Here is a 19,648-nt window from a genome sequence, read left to right on the forward strand (position 1 = left end):
AGTGTGTGTAAACTTCTGACCCACTGGAATTTTGATACAGTGAATTGTAAGTGAAATAATCTGCCTGCAAACAATTGTTGGAAACATTACTTGTCATGCACAAAGTAGATGTCCTAACGAACTTGCCAAAACTATAGTTTGTTAACAAGAAATTTGTGGAGTGGTTGAAAAACAAGTTTTAGTGACTCCAACCTAAGTGTATGTAAACTTCCGACTTCGACTGTAGGTACTTATCTGTGTCCAAATCTGCCATTTTCAACCCGTATACAGGTACAAGTGTAAAGGGCTACACAAAGACAATCCACAAGAACCAACTTTGGTCTGCTGTCTCTCTTGGCATGTAAAAGAGCGAGACCGTTAGGAGGGGGGAAGTTAAATTCTCTTGGTGTCAGGATGAGTGAGACCAGCCTCGAGCTGGCCTCAAGCTAGGCCCATCTCATGGCTAGCAAATTAATTACACCAACTACAATACCTCTCTTGCCAATTGGCCTGGACCCTTTGTCGACACGTTGCCCCGCCGATCCATCACTACTGGTTTGCTGACGTAATTCGGCCAATGTGCTCTTAACCGGCCTTTGCGTCATGGATGTTGGTGATGATTCATCTGATAGCCCGGCCCGCTAGCTTCCTGAACGCCATGTCTCCCGCTCGCCTAGCATAGTCATCGACTACCAAATGGCTCCCTGTTTCATCTACTGCACTCATTGGACCATATGATCACTCAGCTACACAGATGATGCCTGCTGGACTGTACATTAACACGGTACTTCATTTTGTTTATCTGTTGGCCCCAGCTTCGAACTCAGGCCCTGTGTGTAGCTAACTGACCCTCTCTGCCCATTCAACGCCATTTACCCGTTGTTGTTGTCCTAGCTCTTTACCCGTTGTCTCCTCACCCGTTGTAGTCTTAGCTCTCCCAATCAACACCTGTGATTGCTTTATACCTTTCTCTAATGTCAATATGCCTTTTATACTGTTGTTTAGAGCAGTTCTCATTCTCATTGTTTTATTTTACTGCGGAGCCCCTAGTCCTGCTCAACATGCCTCAGATAGCCCCCTTGTACCACCACCCACACATGCTGAGACCACACCTAGCTTTACTGGCGCCTCCAGAGATGCAACCTCTCTCACAGTCACTCAATGCCTAGGTTTACCCCCCACTGTACTCGCACCCTACCATACCCTTGTCTGTACACTATGCCCTGACTCTATCCTACCACGCCCAGAAATCTGCTCCTTTTATTCTCTGTTCCCAAAGCACTAGACGACCAGTTTTTATAGCCTTTAGCCTTACCCTCATCCTACTCCTCTCCTCCTCTGGTGATGTAGAGGTTAACCCAGGCCCTGTGTGTCCCCAGGCGCTCTCATTTGTTGACTTTTACAACCGTAAAAGCCTTGGGTTCATGCATGTTAACATCAGAAGCCTCCTCCCGAAGTTTGCTTTATTCACTGATTTAGCACACTCTACCAACCCTGATGTCCTAGCTGTGTCTGAATCCTGGCTTAGGAAGGCTACCAAAAATTCTGAAATTTCCATCCCCAATTACAACATTTTCCGTCAAGACAGAACTGCTAAAGGGAGAGGAATTGCAATCTACTGTAGAGAGCCTGCAGAGTTCTGTCATACTATCCAGGTCTATGCCCAAACAGTTTGAGCTTCTACTTTTAAAGATCCATCTCTCCAGAAATAAGTGCCTCACTGTTGCTGCTTGTTATAGACCCCCCCCCCCCCCAGCTCCCAGCTGTGCCCTGGACACCATATGTGAATTGATTGCCCCCCATCTATCGTCAGAGTTCGCACTGCTAGGTGACGTAAATTGGGATATGCTTAACACCCCGGCTGTCCTACAATCTAAGATAGACGCCCTTAATCTCACACAAATGATCAAGGAACCTACCAGGTACAACCCCAAATCCGTAAACATGGGCACCCTCATAGATCTCATCCTGACCAACATTCCCTCTAAATACACCTCTGCTGTTTTCAACCAGGATCTCAGTGATTACTGCCTCATGGCCTGCGTCTTGTTATGCATCCGCGGTCAAACAACCATCCCTCATCACTGTCAAACACTTCCTAAAACACTTCTGCGAGCAGGCCTTTATAATCATCCTGGCCCGGGTATCCTGGAAGGATATTAACCTCATCCCGTCAGTAGAGGATTCCTGGTTGTTCTTTAAAAGTGCATTCCTCACCATCTTAAATAATGCCCCTTTCAAAAAATTGGAACTAAGAACAGATATAGGCCATGGCGTACTGCACTAGCTTCAAATAGTTCCTGCGATATGCAACTTTTCAGGGAAGTCAGGAACCAATAAACACATTCAGTTAGGAAAGCGAAGGCTAGCTTTTTCAAACAGAAATTTGCATCCTAATTCCCAAAAGTTTTGGGACACTGTAAAGTCCATGGAGAATACAAGTATCTCCTCCCAGCTGCCCACTGCACTGAGACTAGGAAACACCACTGATAAATCCACGATAATCGAATTTCAATAAGCATTTCTCTACGGCTGGCCATGCTTTCCATCTAGCTACCCCAGCCCCAGCCAACAGCTCTGCACCACCCTAAGCAACTGGTACAGTATTGTGCGGCCGTCTTCATCAACCTGGCCAAGGCTTTCAATTCTGTCAATCACCGTATTCTTATCGGCAGATTCAACAGCATTGCTTTCTCTGAATGCCTCGCCATGTTCACCAACTACTTCTAGGAGTTCAGTGTGTCAAATCGGAGGGCTTGTTGTCCGGACCTCTGGCAGTCTCTATGGGGGTGCTACAGGGTTCAATTCTCGGGCCGACTCTTTTCTCTGACTATATCAATGATGTCGCTCTTGCTGAGGGTGATTCTTTGATCTACCTCTACGCAGACGACACCATTCTGTATACATCTGGCCCTTCTTTGGAGACTGTGTTAATACCTTGGTGTCTGGCTAGACTGTAAACTCTCCTTCCAGACTCACATTAAGCATCTCCAATCCCAAGTGAAATCTAGAATCGCCTTCCTATTTCGCAGCAAAGCCTCCTTCACTCATGCTGCCAAACATACCCTCGTAAAACTGACTTTCCTGCTAATCCTTGACTTCAGCGACATCATTTACAAAATAGCCTCCAACACTCTACTCAGAGTGCCACAGTGCCATCCGTTTTGTCACCAAAGCCCCATATGCTACTCACCATTGTGACCTGTAGGCTCTCATTGGCTGGTCCTCACTACATATTCGTCTCCAAACCCACTGGCTCCAGGTCATCTATAAGTCTTTGCTAGGTAAAGCTCTGCCTTATCTCAGCTCACTAGTCACCCACTTGTAGCACGCGCTCCAGCAGGTATATTTCACTGGTCATCCCCAAAGCCAACACCTACTTTTGCTGCCTTCCAGTTCTCTTCTGCCAATGACTGGAACAAATTGCAAAAATCACTGAAGTTGGAGACTTATCGCTCTCTCTAACTTTAAACGTCAGCTGTCAGAGCAGCTTACCGATCACTGCAGCTGTACACAGGCCATCTGTAAATAGCCCATCCAACCAACTCCCTACCTCATACCCATATTTGTTATTTTTTCTGCTCTTTTGCACACCAGTATTTCTACTTACACATCCTCATCTGCACATACAGTGCCTTGCAAAAGTATTCGGCCCCCTTGAACTTTGCGACCTTTTGCCACATTTCAGGCTTCAAACATAAAGATATAAAACTGTATTTTTTTGTGAAGAATCAACAACAAGTGGGACACAATCATGAAGTGGAACGACATTTATTGGATATTTCAAACTTTATTAACAAATCAAAAACTGAAAAATTGGGCGTGCAAAATTATTCAGCCCCTTTACTTTCAGTGCAGCAAACTCTCTCCAGAAGTTCAGTGAGGATCTCTGAATGATCCAATGTTGACCTAAATGACTAATGATGATAAATACAATCCACCTGTGTGTAATCAAGTCTCCGTATAAATGCACCTGCACTGTGATAGTCTCAGAGGTCCGTTAAAAGCGCAGAGAGCATCATGAAGAACAAGGAACACACCAGGCAGGTCCGAGATACTGTTGTGAAGAAGTTTAAAGCCGGATTTGGATACAAAAAGATTTCCCAAGCTTTAAACATCCCAAGGAGCACTGTGCAAGCGATAATATTGAAATGGAAGGAGTATCAGACCACTGCAAATCTACCAAGACCTGGCCGTCCCTCTAAACTTTCAGCTCATACAAGGAGAAGACTGATCAGAGATGCAGCCAAGAGGCCCATGATCACTCTGGATGAACTGCAGAGATCTACAGCTGAGGTGGGAGACTCTGTCCATAGGACAACAATCAGTCGTTTATTGCACAAATCTGGCCTTTATGGAAGAGTGGCAGGAAGAAAGCCATTTCTTAAAGATATCCATAAAAAGTGTCGTTTAAAGTTTGCCACAAGCCACCTGGGAGACACACCAAACATGTGGAAGAAGGTGCTCTGGTCAGATGAAACCAAAATTGAACTTTTTGGCAACAATGCAAGACGTTATGTTTGGCGTAAAAGCAACACAGCTCATCACCCTGAACACACCATTCCCACTGTCAAACATGGTGGTGGCAGCATCATGGTTTGGGCCTGCTTTTCTTCAGCAGGGACAGGGAAGATGGTTAAAATTGATGGGAAGATGGATGGAGCCAAATACAGGACCATTCTGGAAGAAAACCTGATGGAGTCTGCAAAAGACCTGAGACTGGGACGGAGATTTGTCTTCCAACAAGACAATGATCCAAAACATAAAGCAAAATCTACAATGGAATGGTTCAAAAAGAAACATATCCAGGTGTTAGAATGGCCAAGTCAAAGTCCAGACCTGAATCCAATCGAGAATCTGTGGAAAGAACTGAACTGCTGTTCACAAATGCTCTCCATCCAACCTCACTGAGCTCGAGCTGTTTTGCAAGGAGGAATGGGAAAAAATGTCAGTCTCTCGATGTGCAAAACTGATAGACATACCCCAAGCAACTTACAGCTGTAATCGCAGCAAAAGGTGGCGCTACAAAGTATTAACTTAAGGGGGCTGAATAATTTTGCACGCCCAATTTTTCAGTTTTTGATTTGTTACATTTTTTTGAAATATCCAATAAATGTCGTTCCACTTCATGATTGTGTCCCACTTGTTGTTGATTCTTCACAAAAAAATACAGTTTTATATATTTATGTTTGAAGCCTGAAATGTTGGAAAAGGTTGCAAAGTTCAAGGGGGCCGAATACTTTCGCAAGGCACTGTATATCACTCCAGTGTAAATTGCTAAATTGTAATTACTTCACCACTATTGGCCTATTTATTGCTCTTGGTGTATTCTCTTGGTGTCAGGAGAGAGACCGTTAGGACGGCAGGTAGCCTAGTGGTTAGAGCGTTGGACTAGTAACCGGAAGGTTGCAAGATCGAATCCCTGAGCTGACAAGGTCGTTCTGCCCCTGAACAAGGCAGTTAACCCACTGTTCCTAGGCCGTCATTGAAAATAAGAATTTGTTCTTAACTGACTTGCCTAGTTAAATTAGGTAAAATATATATATATTTTTTAAAGAATGGGAAGTTGACTTCTCTTGGTGTCAGGGGAGAGACGGTTAGGAGGGAAAGTTGACTTCTCTTGGTGTCAGGAGAGAGACAGTTAGGAGGGGGTAATAAATAGCCAACATGTGGTCATCGGATCTCTCCCTCCCTCTCCCCTTCTCTCCTTTCCCCCAAGTCCCTACCTAACCCAGTCTGTGAACTCACAAACCAGCCTTGATAAAGATGGCTCCTCTCTCTCATACACGAACACAAAAACACTCTTCTACGTAAGACAACTCCCCACAACACCCGGCTGTAGCCACCAGTGGAATGCATTGAAAAGGCATCCTTGCATCCTCCCTCTCTCTCCATCTCTCGCTCTCTCTCATATTAACACAACGCTAGCTAGTTAGCGAGCTAACGTCGTGAGGGACCCAAAGGTGAACGGGTTATAAACAACACTGCTCTGTTAGTGCTGGGTGAGAGCAACCCCCTCCCCCCCACTCCCAATGTTTGCTTTGAAGAGCATGTGTCAGTTTTGGCAGTTTGGCTCAGGGCTCATTGTCTCTCTATCTGCCTTGCTGGTAGAGGACTCAACTTCCTTATTTAATGTATTACTCATTGAACATAAAGCTGCAATATGTAACTTTTTGACGACCCGACCGAATTAACATAGAAATGTAAGTTGTAGATCTGTCATTCTCATTGAAAGCAAGTCTAAGAAGTGGTAATCTCTAGATCTGTTCTGTGTGCTATTTCTATTCTTCCTGTTCTTTCGTTTTTGCGTCTTATACTTTCAGTTTTGTACACCAGCTCCAAACAGCTAAAAATACAATATTTTGGGTTATTGAAAATATACATTCAGTTGTTTAGATGGTATAATGATTCTCTACACTAAAATTGCTTGTGTTGTCACAAACTGAAATTATGCGAACTATTAGGAAATGGCAGAAAGATTTCTGCATATTGCATCTTAAACAATGGTTGTAGTTTTGAGTCTAATATAAGTAGCAAAGTTGCTCAAGGTGATGCAAAGTTAGCCCTGGTTTAAACACAATGCCTTCGGAAAGTATTCATACCCCTTTACTTTTTCTACATTTTGTTACGTTACAGCATTATTCTAAAATGGATTGTGTCGAGGCACAGATCTGGGGAAGGGTACCAAAATAATTATGCAGTATTGAAGGTCCCCAAGAACACAGTGGCCTCCATCATTCTTAAATGGATTTAAAAGTTTGGAACCACAAAGACTCTTCCTAGAGCTGGCTGCTCGGCCAAACTGAGCAATCGGGGGAGAAAGGTCTTGGTCAGGGAGGTGACCAAGAACCCGATAGTCACTCTGACAGAGATCCAGAGTTCCTCTGTGGAGATGGGAGAACCTTCCAGAAGGACAACCATCTCTGCAGCACTTCGGCAATCAGGCCTTTATGGTAGAGTGGCCAGACGGAAGCCACTCCTCAGTAAAAGGCACATGACAGTCCGCTTCAAGTTTGCCAAAAGGCACCTATAGACTCTCAGGGCATGAGAAACAAGATTCTCTGGTCTGATGAAACCAAGATTGAACTCTTTGGCCTGAATGCCAAGTGTCACATCTGAAGGAAACCTGGCACCATCCCTATGGTGAAGCATGGTGGTGGCAGCATCAAGCTGTGTGGGTGTTTTCAGCGGCAGGTACTGGGAGACTAGTCAGGATCGAGGCAAAGATGAACAGAGCAAAGTACTGAGAGATCCTTGATGAAAACCTGCTCCAGAGCTGAAAATATCTGTGCAGCAACTCTCCCCATCCAACCTGATAGAGCTTGAGAGGATCTGCAGAAAAGAATGGGAGAAACTCTCCAAATACAGGTGTGCCAGGCTTGTAGCGTCATACCCAATAATATTTGAGTCCGTAATCGTTGCCAAAGGTGTTTCAGCAAAGTCCTGAGTAAAGGGTCTGAATACTTATGTAAATGTGATTATTTACATTTTATTTATAAATTAGCAAACATTTCTAAAACCCTGTTCGTTTTGTCAGTATGGGGTATTTGTGTGTAGATTGCTGAGGATTTTTGCAATAAGGCTGTAACCTAACAAAATAAGGAAAAGGTCAAGGGGTCTGAATACTTTCCGAAGGCACAAATTTTTAATAAAGTAAGGGAGACTGAATGGTGGCTTTAAATCTATGGAAACGTGTCACAAGTGATTTGTCACCAGTGTTTTGTCCTGACACTGGTGTCCCCTCTAGCCCAGCAGGAGGGCTGTGGTGCGACCACCCGTATGACCTTGTCAGCTGACTCATGCGGTTGCCAGATTGGTGGCAGACTGACTGTGTGTGGAAGGGGATGGTGGTGGCGGTTGCTATATTTAAATCAATGTCTTTGGCTTCTGCAAGTTGATTGATTGATAGTATTTTCACATAGGACTTGAAACCTAAAAAAAATGGCTACAGTTTCCAATAATCTATTGAAATAGTTGGTTGCATAGCCTAATACTTCCATTAATCAATCCAACTTCATGAACTTAGCTGGCTATATAAGTAATATATATATATATATATATATATATATATATATATATATATATATATATATATATATATATATATATATACACACACAGTGCCTTGCGAAAGTATTCGGCCCCCTTGAACTTTGCGACCTTTTCCAACATTTCAGGCTTCAAACATAAAGATATAAAACTGTATTTCTTTGTGAAGAATCAACAACAAGTGGGACACAATCATGAAGTGGAACGACATTTATTGGATATTTCAAACTTTTTTAACAAATCAAAAACTGAAAAATTGGGCGTGCAAAATTATTCAGCCCCCTTAAGTTAATACTTTGTAGCGCCACCTTTTGCTGCGATTACAGCTGTAAGTCGCTTGGGGTATGTCTCTATCAGTTTTGCACATCGAGAGACTGACATTTTTTCCCATTCCTCCTTGCAAAACAGCTCGAGCTCAGTGAGTTTGGATGGAGAGCATTTGTGAACAGCAGTTTTCAGTTCTTTCCACAGATTCTCGATTGGATTCAGGTCTGGACTTTGACTTGGCCATTCTATGTTTATTTTTTAACCATTCCATTGTAGATTTTGCTTTATGTTTTGGATCATTGTCTTGTTGGAAGACAAATCTCCGTCCCAGTCTCAGGTCTTTTGCAGACTCCATCAGGTTTTCTTCCAGAAAGGTCCTGTATTTGGCTCCATCCATCTTCCCATCAATTTTAACCATCTTCCCTGTCCCTGCTGAAGAAAAGCAGGCCCAAACCATGATGCTGCCACCACCATGTTTGACAGTGGGAATGGTGTGTTCAGGGTGATGAGCTGTGTTGCTTTTACGCCAAACATAACGTCTTGCATTGTTGCCAAAAAGTTCAATTTTGGTTTCATCTGACCAGAGCACCTTCTTCCACATGTTTGGTGTGTCTCCCAGGTGGCTTGTGGCAAACTTACACCACACTTTTTATGGATATCTTTAAGAAATGGCTTTCTTCTTGCCACTCTTCCATAAAGGCCAGATTTGTGCAATATACAACTGATTGTTGTCCTATGGACAGTCTCCCACCTCAGCTGTAGATCTCTGCAGTTCATCCAGAGTGATCATGGGCCTCTTGGCTGCATCTCTGATCAGTCTTCTCCTTGTATGAGCTGAAAGTTTAGAGGGGCGGCCAGGTCTTGGTAGATTTGCAGTGGTCTGATACTCCTTCCATTTCAATATTATCACTTGCACAGTGCTCCTTGGGATGTTTAAAGCTTGGGAAATATTTTTGTATCCAAATCCGGCTTTAAACTTCTTCACAACAGTATCTCGGACCTGCCTGGTCTGTTCCTTGTTCTTCATGATGCTCTCTGCGCTTTTAACGGACCTCTGAGACTATCACAGTGCAGGTGCATTTATACGGAGACTTGATTACACACAGGTGGATTGTATTTATCATCATTAGTCATTTAGGTCAACATTGGATCATTCAGAGATCCTCACTGAACTTCTGGAGAGAGTTTGCTGCACTGAAAGTAAAGGGGCTGAATAATTTTGCACCCCCAATTTTTCAGTTTTTGATTTGTTAAAAAAGTTTGAAATATCCAATAAATGTTGTTCCACTTCATGATTGTGTCCCACTTGTTGTTGATTCTTCACAAAAAAATACAGTTTTATATCTTTATGTTTGAAGCCTGAAATGTGGCAAAAGGTCGCAAAGTTCAAGGGGGCCGAATACTTTCGCGAGGCACTGTGTGTGTGTGTGTGTGTGTGTGTGTGTATATATATATATATATATATATATATATATATATATATATATATATATATATATATATATATATATATATATATATATATATATATATATATATATATATATATATATATATATATATATATATGAGCCCCTTGTAATTAATTGAACACGATTATAGAGTTTTGCAAATAAAGTGTAACAACCAATACAGATGTGTTGTTCAGATTGAGGTTAAAAAGAGTTACAGAAGTTGACAGGAGTTACAATGAAGAAAAGGAGAGAAGCCCAGAGAGGATGGAGGGAAGGACCCAGCCAGACAGTCAGACAAAACAAGATGGAGAGAGAGGGAAGAAGAGGGAGAGCAAATGGAGGTGGGAGGAGTCTGAGAGGAAGGGAGTGCGAGCTGCAAGGGGCCCAACGATAGATGAGGGGAGGGGACAGGACAGGACAGGACAGGATAGGACAGGACAGGAGAAGAGAGGAGAGGCGTGGAGAGGCATTCTTGTTTGCTGCTCTTTGGCACAGTGTGGAGACTTTTCCATCCACACACACACACGCAGTGTAGTGTCTGTGTGTAGGATGGGGGGGGTCAAAGCTGTAGTGAGAGTGATGGCTGGGAACAGATGTAGTAACAGCAGCCACTGCTGCCCCTCCTCCCCCGCACCATCTACACGCATGCACACACTCCTCTCCTGTAACACACAGCACTTTCTCTCCGAGAGTGTGTTGGAATCTCCAAACAAGTGCAACACTCTCCTCCAGTTGCCTGCTTTGAAACATCACAACAGAAATCTGGAAACCTAGCACGGCCCTTGTGCAATCTCTCTACTCTCCCCACACCTTTTTTTCCGCTTGGCCTTCTTTCGTTTCTCCAACTCCCCTCTGCATCGGTATCTCTTCTCTCCTCCCTCTCCTCCTGTCTCCTCCCCCTCTTTCTTTCCTCCATCTATCCCTCTTTCATCCTTCCTCTCCTCTCCCCTCTCCCTCTTCTCGGTTCCCACCATCTGTTGCAGTTCATTTTAGCAGGCCATAAAAAGTGCTGCCCAAGCGTTTGATCCACCAATCAGAGTGCGGGATGGAGGGAGGGGGTAATACTCAGCTAATGAAAGAAAACAAATCCACAGCTAATCTTGAAATCTGCGGTTAACACACACACACACACACACACACCCCTTGGCCAACCCCCCACTATTCAACATGACCATATTACTTAGTCTGTGCTTTGTATTGCTAGTTAGAGCTGCTACTCCATTAGCTACATACTACTCCACAATACTTTAGTAGTTGTAAACCAGTGGCTTTCATTCATTTTTTGCATTATTTAATAAGGTAGTAAGTTTTAATGACTTGGGTGGTCTGGGCATGGTGCTACTTGCAACACCAGGGAGTTTATGGTTTTTAGATCCTGTGTGCGAGTGATTCCTCACGAAAACCCAGACAAAAACAATGTAATCCATAGAATAGTAACTTCCTTGAGGAAGGATTGACATATATTTGACATTTGTATCTAAAAGCATAATTAAGAAATAAGTGATCAAAGTTGGCATATTTCTAACATTTTGGCCTTACCCAGGCCTCCTTCAAGACTCCAGTGTTTCATCTGTAGGTGCTATAAGGCATTGGTGTCATATGAAGCTTTACAGCTTGCACTGTAATATGAGTACTAGTAGTGTTTTGATTTCAAAACAACTTTTTTTAACATTTGATTTGTCCCCCAAAAATGATAGTGTGTAAGGAAAGTATTCAGGCCATTGACTTTTTCCACATTCTGTTTCGTTACAGCCTTATTCGAAAATGATTTACATAGTCCCCACCATCAATCTACAGACAATACCCCAAATGACAAAGCAAAAACAGGTTTTTAGAAATGTTTGCTAAAGTATTATTTTTTTTAACTATCACATTTACATAAGTATTCAGACCCTTTACTCAGTACTTTGTTGAAGCACCTTTTGGCTTCAACAGCCTCAAGTCTTCTTGGGTAGGATGCTACAAGTTTGGCACACCTGTATTTGGGGAGTTTCTCCCATTCCTCTCTGCAGATCCTCTCAAGCTCTGTCAGGTTGGATGGGGAGCGTTGTTGCACAGCTATTTTCAGGTCTCTCAGGGATTTTCGATCGGGTTCAAGTCCGGGCTCTGGCTCTGGCTCTGGGCCGCTCGGACATTCAGAGACTTGTCCCGAGCTACTCCTGCATTGTCTTGGCTGTGTGCTTAGGGTCGTTGTCCGGCTGGAAGGTGAACCTTCGGATCAGTCTGAGGTCCTGAGCGCTCTGGAGTTGGTTTTCATCAACGATCACTCTGTACTTTGATCCGTTCATCTTTCCCTCGATCCTAACTAGTCTCCCAGTCCCTGCTGCTGAAAAACAGCATGATGCATGATGCTGCCACCACCATGTTTCACCGTAAGGATGGTGCCAGGTTTCCTCCAGACGTGACGCTTGGCATTCAGGCCAAAGAGTTCAATCTTGGTTTCATCAGACCAGACAATCTTGTTTCTCATGGTCTGAGAGTCTTTAGGTACCTTTTGGCAAGCTCCAAGCGGACTGTCATGTGCCTTTTACTGAGGAGTGGCTTCCGTCTGGCCACTCTACCATAAAGGCCTTATTGGTGGAGTGCTGCAGAGATGGTTGTCCTTCTGGAAGGTTCTCCCAGCTCCACAGAGGAACTCTGGAGCTCTGTCAGAGTGATAATCGGGTCCTTGGTCACCTCCCTGACCAAGGCCTTTCTCCCCTGATTGCTCAGTTTGGTCTGTCGGCCAGCTCTAGGAAGTAAATAAGAATTTGTTCATAACTGACTTGCCTAATTAAAGGTTATATATAAAAAAAATAAAAGAAGAGTCTTGGTTCCAAACTTCGTCCATTTAAGAATGACGGAGGCTACTGTGTTCTTGGTGGACCTTCAGTGCTGCAGAATTGTTTTGGTACCCTTCCCCAGAACTGTGCCTCGACAAAATCCCACCAAAATCCCTCTGACAAAAGTCTCGGAGCTCTACGGACTGCGCTGACATGCACTGTCAACTGTGGGACCTTTATATATAGACGCGTTCACCTTTCCAAATTATGTCCAATCAAGTTGTAGAAACATCTCAAGGATGATCAATGGAAACAGGATGCACCTGAGCTCAATTTCGAGTCTCATAGCAAAGGGTCTGAATTCTTACGTCTGTTATTTCTATTTTTTTTATTTTAATACATTTATAAAAATTCTAAAAACCTGTTTTCTCTTTGTCACTATGGGGTATTGTGTGTAGATTGCTGAGGATTTTGTATTTATTTAATCCATTTTGGAATAAGGCTGTAACGTAACAAAATGTAGAAAAAGTTAAGGGGTCTGAATACTTTCCGAAGCCACTGTATATGATGTTGAACATAATATACTCTACTGGCATATCAAAGTTCCAGTGTGGGATCTTTGCTAGTTTTAAAGTTATGATCCGATTTGTAAGCACTACTGACAGAGTGAACCGATTCAAAATGGTGGCCCTCTGCTGGTGATTTGCAAGATGTTATTTAAAATGTGTTTAACTAGACAAGTCAGTTAAGAACAAATTCTTATTTACAATGATGGCCTACTCCAGCCAAACCCTAACGACGCTGGGCCAATTGTGCGCTGCCCTATGGGACTCCCAATCATGGCCAGTTGTGATACAGCTTGGAGTCGAACCAGGGTCTGTACTCACGCCTCTGAGAAGCGGTGCCTTAGCACTGAGATGCGGTGCCTTAGACCGCTGTGTCACTCGGGAGCCCACGTGATGTGCAGTGATGCAAGTAAAGGACATAGTCTACTATTGTTTACATTGCCTACTATGCCAATTTCTCTGTATAAAATGGCCCATAACTGTTTTAAACTATCAGGGATCCCACTCTGGAACTTTGATATGCCTGTAGAGTAATTTATGTCAATAAATATTTTGTACATGGGATGCAGTAGCTATAAGACTTGGAGTGAGACATGCACACACCCCACTCACACTCTGACAGAAGGGTTTGTGACACTGCACCTGCTTAGGCCGTGTTGCTGTTTGTAATAGGGTAATGAGTAATCGTGTTTTCATTTAAGAAAATACATAGTGTTGGTATTCTGTGTTGGTATGCCTTCATCATAACTTCTTATTATACAGTACCAGTCAGTACCAGTCAAAAGTTTGGACCCACCTACTGATTCCAGGGTTTTTCTTTATTTTTACTATTTTCTACATTGCAGAATAATAGTGAAGCCATCAAAACTATGAAATAACACATATGGAATCATGTAGTAACAAAAAAGTGTAAAACAAATCAAAATATATTTGAGATTCTTCAAATAGTCACCCTGACAGCTTTGCACACTCTTGTCATTCTCTCAAACAGCTTCATGAGGTTTACCTGGAATGCATTTCAATTAACAGGTGTGCCTTGTTTTAAAGTTAATTTGTAGAATTTCTTTCCTTCTTAATGCGTTTGAGCCAATCAGTTGTCTTTTGACAAGGTATGGGTGGTATACAGAAGATGGCCCTATTTGTTAAAAGACCACGTCCATAATATGGCAAGAACAGCTCAAATAAGCAAAGAGAAAAGACAGTCCATCATTACTTTAAGACATGAAGGTCAGTCAATACAGAACATTTCAAGAACTTTGAAAGTTTCTTCAAGTGCAGTCGCCAAAAACCATCAAGCGCTATGATGAAACTGGCTCTCATGAGGGCCTCCACAGGAAAGGAAGACCCAGAGTTACCTCTGCCGCAGAGGATAAGTTAATTCGAGTTACCATCCTCAGAAATTGCAGCTCAAATTACTGCTTCACAGAGTTCAAGTAACAGACACATCTCAACATCAACTGTTCAGAGGAGACTGTGCGAATCAGGCCTTCATGGTCAAACTGCTGCAGAGAAACCACTACTAAAGGTAACCAATAAGAAGAAGAGACTTGCTTAGGCCAAGAAACACGAGCAAAGGACATTAGACCGGTGTAAGTGAACAGATGATCTCTGCATGTGTGGTTCCCACTGTGAAGCATGGAGGAGGAGTTGTGGGGGTGCTTTGCTGGTGACACTGTCTGTGATTTATTTAGAATTCAAGGCACAATTAATCATCATGGCTACCACAGCATTCTGCAGTGATACACCAACCCATCTGGTTTGCACGGAGGCTACTGTGTAAGGGGCGTGCTGTGTAAGGGCTATTTGACCAAGAAAGAGAGTGATGGTGCTGCATCTGATGACCTGGCCTCCACAATCACCTGACCTCAACCCAATTGAGATGGTTTGGGATGAGTTGGACTGCAAAGTGAAGTGAAAGCAGCCAACAAGTGCTCAGCATATGTGGGAACTCCTTCAAGACTTTTTGAAAAGCTTTCCAGGGGAAGCTGGTTGAGAGCATGCCAAGAGTGTGCAAAGCTGTCATCAAGGCAAAGAGTGGCTACTTTGAAGAATCTCAACCAACACTTTTTTGGTTACTACATGATTCCATGTGTTATTTCATAGTTTTAAGGTCTTCACTATTTTTACAATGTAGAAAATAGTCAAACTAAATAAAATCCCTTGAATGAGTAGAAAAAATTAACTACAGTAAATAAAAAATTAAATGTTGGCATTTCAATTCCCTGTGTACCAAAATTGAACCTTGACCCCACAACCGCAATACGTACCCATCCGTGGGTTTGGCGAACCATTACACCCTTAGTCTGTAATGTCACTTCTCTACTCCCTCCCGGGACTCACTAGAATAAACACAACCAGCCGTCACCAGTCTGTTCAAGCTCACCTCTTTCACCCACTCTCCCCCCTCTCATCTCCTCCTTTTCCTCTCCTCCATCTCATCTCTCTACTTCTCCATTTCCAAGGCTTTCCCCCCTTCCCTTTCTCTCTATCACCCTCAACTCCTGTCCTCCATCCCTTTATTTCTCTTCCTTTTTTATTCACTTTGGTTAGGGTGAGTTGTTTGGAAAGCCAATGTAGAGGAATGTAGACACTAAAACACACACACACACACTCCAACCCTCCCTCCATGAGGAGGAGGAAGTGGCCTGGACCGGAGAGGAGCTTCCTGTGGGGCTGTGAACGGGAATCTGCAATTAACGGGGTGGGGGGGGGGGCTCTTATTTGGGCTCTCTCTCACCCCTCTTCTCTCCTCTTTCTTGCTTATTCTGTGTCTGTATCTCTCCTTCCCCCTTCTTTCTTTCCTTTTTCCATCTACCCCTCTCCTGCATCCTTCTCTTTTGTCCTCTCTCTCCGTCTGTTTTTCGGTCACCGTCTGTATTAGCTGGATCTCCTGTGATACTGTGTCATAGCATGTTAGCTGGGCCAGATAACAATAGTAGGCATAGTTAGGGATGTGTGCTGGATACAGGATGGGCCTGGGGGGATGGTACAGAAAGCGCCAGTCTAGCATGGAGTTAGAGATTAGCCCCCCCCCCCCCCCCCCCCAAACCCTCCCATCGGAGACTGGCCTGGGTGCGGAGAGTGGATAGGGAAACCAAGGGCTTGAATCTGTGTGTTTGATTGGGTAGTGGCTAGGGGCCTATGACTTTACTTGACCATGGACCATAGACACTATTGGTGGCCTGCTGTGATTGGTTTCTTACTCAATTGTTGTTATGCTGAGGATAGAAAGAAAGGGGAGGATATTTCATCCTCTTTCTCCCTCCCGCCGCCCTCTCTTGTCTCATACGAGACAGGTTTAATGTCATAAAACACAGGCTATCATGTCTAGCTAGCGACATCAACTCGGCCAGTATTCTTTCGCTCTCCCTATCACAAGGTCACCCTCTTCCTCCTCCCCTCTGCATTAACCTTCAGCCCCCTCAACCCCTCTAGGCCCTCCTTCCACTCCATAGCCAACCTATGCTCTAGTGCACACTGTGAAGTGCACTGCATACTCACTTCATTTACCATCTTCTGACTCCTCATGTTAACAAGTATGTACGTATGTGGCATCAGTATCTCTTTGCGCATGCCTTGTACTTTTTAAATTTGTTGTAGTGAAAAATGCTAGTAGCTAGCTACAGAACATTGTGCTAACGCTAGTAGCTAGCTACAGAACATTGTGCTAACGCTAGTAGCTAGCTACAGAACATTGTGCTAACGCTAGTAGCTAGCTACAGAACATTGTGCTAATGCTAGTAGCTAGCTACAGAACATTGTGCTAACGCTAGTAGCTAGCTACAGAACATTGTGCTAATGCTAGTAGCTAGCTACATAACATTGTGCTACGCTTGTAGCTAGCTACAGAACATTGTGTTAATGCTAGTAGCTAGCTACGGAACATTGTGCTCCCGCGAGTAGCTAGCTACGGAACATTGTGCTCACGCGAGTAGCTAGCTACGTTATCCTTAAATTTTTTTGGACTGGCAACATGTTGCTAGTAAACGTTAATGTAACTTCCTGAATTTAAATGGAATTGACCCCAACCCTGCAAAGTACCGACGCCTTCTTAGTTTTTGTGTATGTTGTGTTCCTGCAGTGATGGAGAGCGCCACAGAAGACAAGCGTCCGGGGGGAGGGGTGAGCGCTGAGTTGAGCACTGTAGAGACTGAGCACTCTGAGGGGCAGGAAACCCCCGACTCCACACACACACAGGACGAGCACACAGGTGAGGGTGGTGTATGTGCCTGTGTCCGTGTCCGAGTGTTCTTGTGTGTGTTGCAAAGCTGGTGTGTGTTAGTTTGCTTATACTAACTGCGGTTTCCTCACTCTTCCCAGGGAGTAATGGAGCTATGGAGGAAGGAGAGGAGGAAGATGAAAATGGAGAGAATATGACAGAGGGCGTGGACTTGTCATCCATCAATGCCATGCTGTCAACGGTGATGAACGCAGGCCAGCTCAACGGCGCCATGGAGCCCTCCTCAGCCCCTGCCTCAACAGCTTCCATCTCCATTAGCAAGACCACCCCACCCAGACCCACTAGTGTCAATCGCAATGCCAGGAGAAACACGGTACAAACACACACACACGTAAAAAAAAACGAACCGAGGAACAGGGAGAAGACTGAGTCAGTGTGGCATCACATTTGAAATGTGTCAACTGGTTGAAGTAGAAGAGAACAGTACAGTAAAAGCTAGTTTTTCATTGATGGTAAAAATCCCACTTCTGCAGTAAGAATACGAATCACAACCCTCCCCTGTATCACTATCTGTAATAAGTCATTAATGCGTGATATCCTCTGTGTGTGTGTGTGTGTGTGTGTGTGTCAGTACCGAGGGATGGGGGGGTGGGTTGTAGGGGCAGGTGAAGATGCATCCCCCCGTCTCACTCCACAACTCTCGCGTCCCAGCTTCAAACGAATAGCGACAAATGGTCCTTGCCTCTCAATTCCCCTTTTGTCCCCCCGGCCATGGGTTACGTGGTTCCTATTAAAGCATGGGATTGGGGGCCATAATGCTCGGGTGTAGGACAAACAGTTGTCACTTATGACGCGAGCACACGCACACACGCGCGCACACACGCACACACACACGCACACACACACACACACAGCCTGGAAGAGCCATCCAGGACCAGAGTTGTAGGCCGACCTACCCGTGACATGCAGAGTGTACTTCACATCCCCTTACAGGAGTGAACAGGTTCTCAGGTGCTCACCTCTTGAGGAAACAGGCTTAAAGCCTATTAAGTAATTTAACAGATTGTCAGCTCTAACATAGGCCACACACAGCTATAGCATCAACGCATGCTACCAGGTGAAGAGGTTGTCACTAGTGGCCAGCTTGCAGGGTTCACACTGTGCTGTGGTTTGGAAAAAGCAGCAGAAAAAAGGTAATGGGGTCACACATTTTGCTGAAAACCTAAAACTCAATTCAGTTCTCGCGCGCTCGCTGTCCATCCTGCAGTCTAGACACACTCACACACACACACACACAGGAGAATAAATTATTAAGGATGTTTCTTGACCTCTGTTGCCACACACTATACAGTGGAGTTGAGCACCAGATCACTTGAGTCAGTGTGTGGAGAGAAAATGTCTACAATGCACTGGATGCCAGCGAGACGAAGGGCTGTGAAACAGACTTGAGCCCAAGCCAGCAGTGCAAAGGAACTGAACAATTCCTTTACTAGGCCTCTCCAAGAGAGGAAAAGGAAGTGCTTCCTAGAGATTGTTTTTGAAGATTCTCTCTGTCTGTGTGTGAAAGAAAGTATGCATATTTGTGTGCAAGTCGGTTTTCTGTGTGCATGCATCTAATTTAGTTTCTGCCACCTTTACACTTATACAGTGTGTGCGTGCATGGAGCGATCCATGGCAGTCCAGTGCTATGTTCAGTCAGTCCGAGTTAATTATCAGCTGTAGTGTCAACAGGAGAGAGAGAGAGAGGAAGGTGGGACCTGGGGTGTAGGGTTACACTGAGCTCAAGGTGAAACATCCCCCTCACCATTCTCCACAAACAACATAACACGCATACATGCAAGAAGACAAACGCATCATACCGCACACACACCCAGGCTACAGGCGAATGAGTGTCAGGGTCAAATCCAAAACTCGCTGGGACTAGCAGGTGCAATTCTCTGTCTAATTTCGACCGCAGAATACAGATCATCAATGGGGGGGGTCTGCCAGACAAAAGCAAAGTAAATTTTTCACCTATATTATTTTGCCCTGACCATTCTGGTCTTTATTATCAAAATAATATAAGTAATGACATTGCTGTATATCCCTCCACTCATGCAGAAGGATAGGATGGCAGACCCTATGGTGAATGAAGTCGCCATCAGTGCTTCAGGCCCCACCAACCACAGTCAAACTATACAATAGTTATGAAAGCCACGATGACCAAGTGTTTTTATGGTATAGACTGGTTGGTTGTTTAGCAACAAAACCGATGAATGCGCAACTGTGGGGCGAAACAGGTGGGGTTGGCTTAGATTGTTAACTATTTCGTCTCCAATGTTTACTGAAAACATCAATACATTTGCACAATGAGCAATTGTTTCTCAAATACATCGTTAAAGTTGTTGGTTA

The 19,648-nt window shown here is 44.1% G+C and overlaps 1 protein-coding gene across 4 annotated transcripts in view; it reads left to right on the plus strand.

The window, feature by feature from the left end:
* Positions 1 to 19,648, plus strand: part of LOC110489703 (ras-responsive element-binding protein 1) — an 81,961-nt gene that overhangs the window by 37,230 nt on the left and 25,083 nt on the right. For all 4 annotated transcript variants that reach the window (XM_036943879.1, XM_036943881.1, XM_036943880.1 and 1 more), the window contains 2 exons: positions 17,159 to 17,287; positions 17,398 to 17,630. In XM_036943879.1, the coding sequence (XP_036799774.1) occupies positions 17,159 to 17,287; positions 17,398 to 17,630 (362 nt within the window). The remainder of the gene's footprint in view (positions 1 to 17,158; positions 17,288 to 17,397; positions 17,631 to 19,648) is intronic.

The sequence above is a fragment of the Oncorhynchus mykiss genome, chromosome 15, assembly GCF_013265735.2.
Source record: "Oncorhynchus mykiss isolate Arlee chromosome 15, USDA_OmykA_1.1, whole genome shotgun sequence".
NCBI classification, from domain to species: domain Eukaryota; kingdom Metazoa; phylum Chordata; class Actinopteri; order Salmoniformes; family Salmonidae; genus Oncorhynchus; species Oncorhynchus mykiss.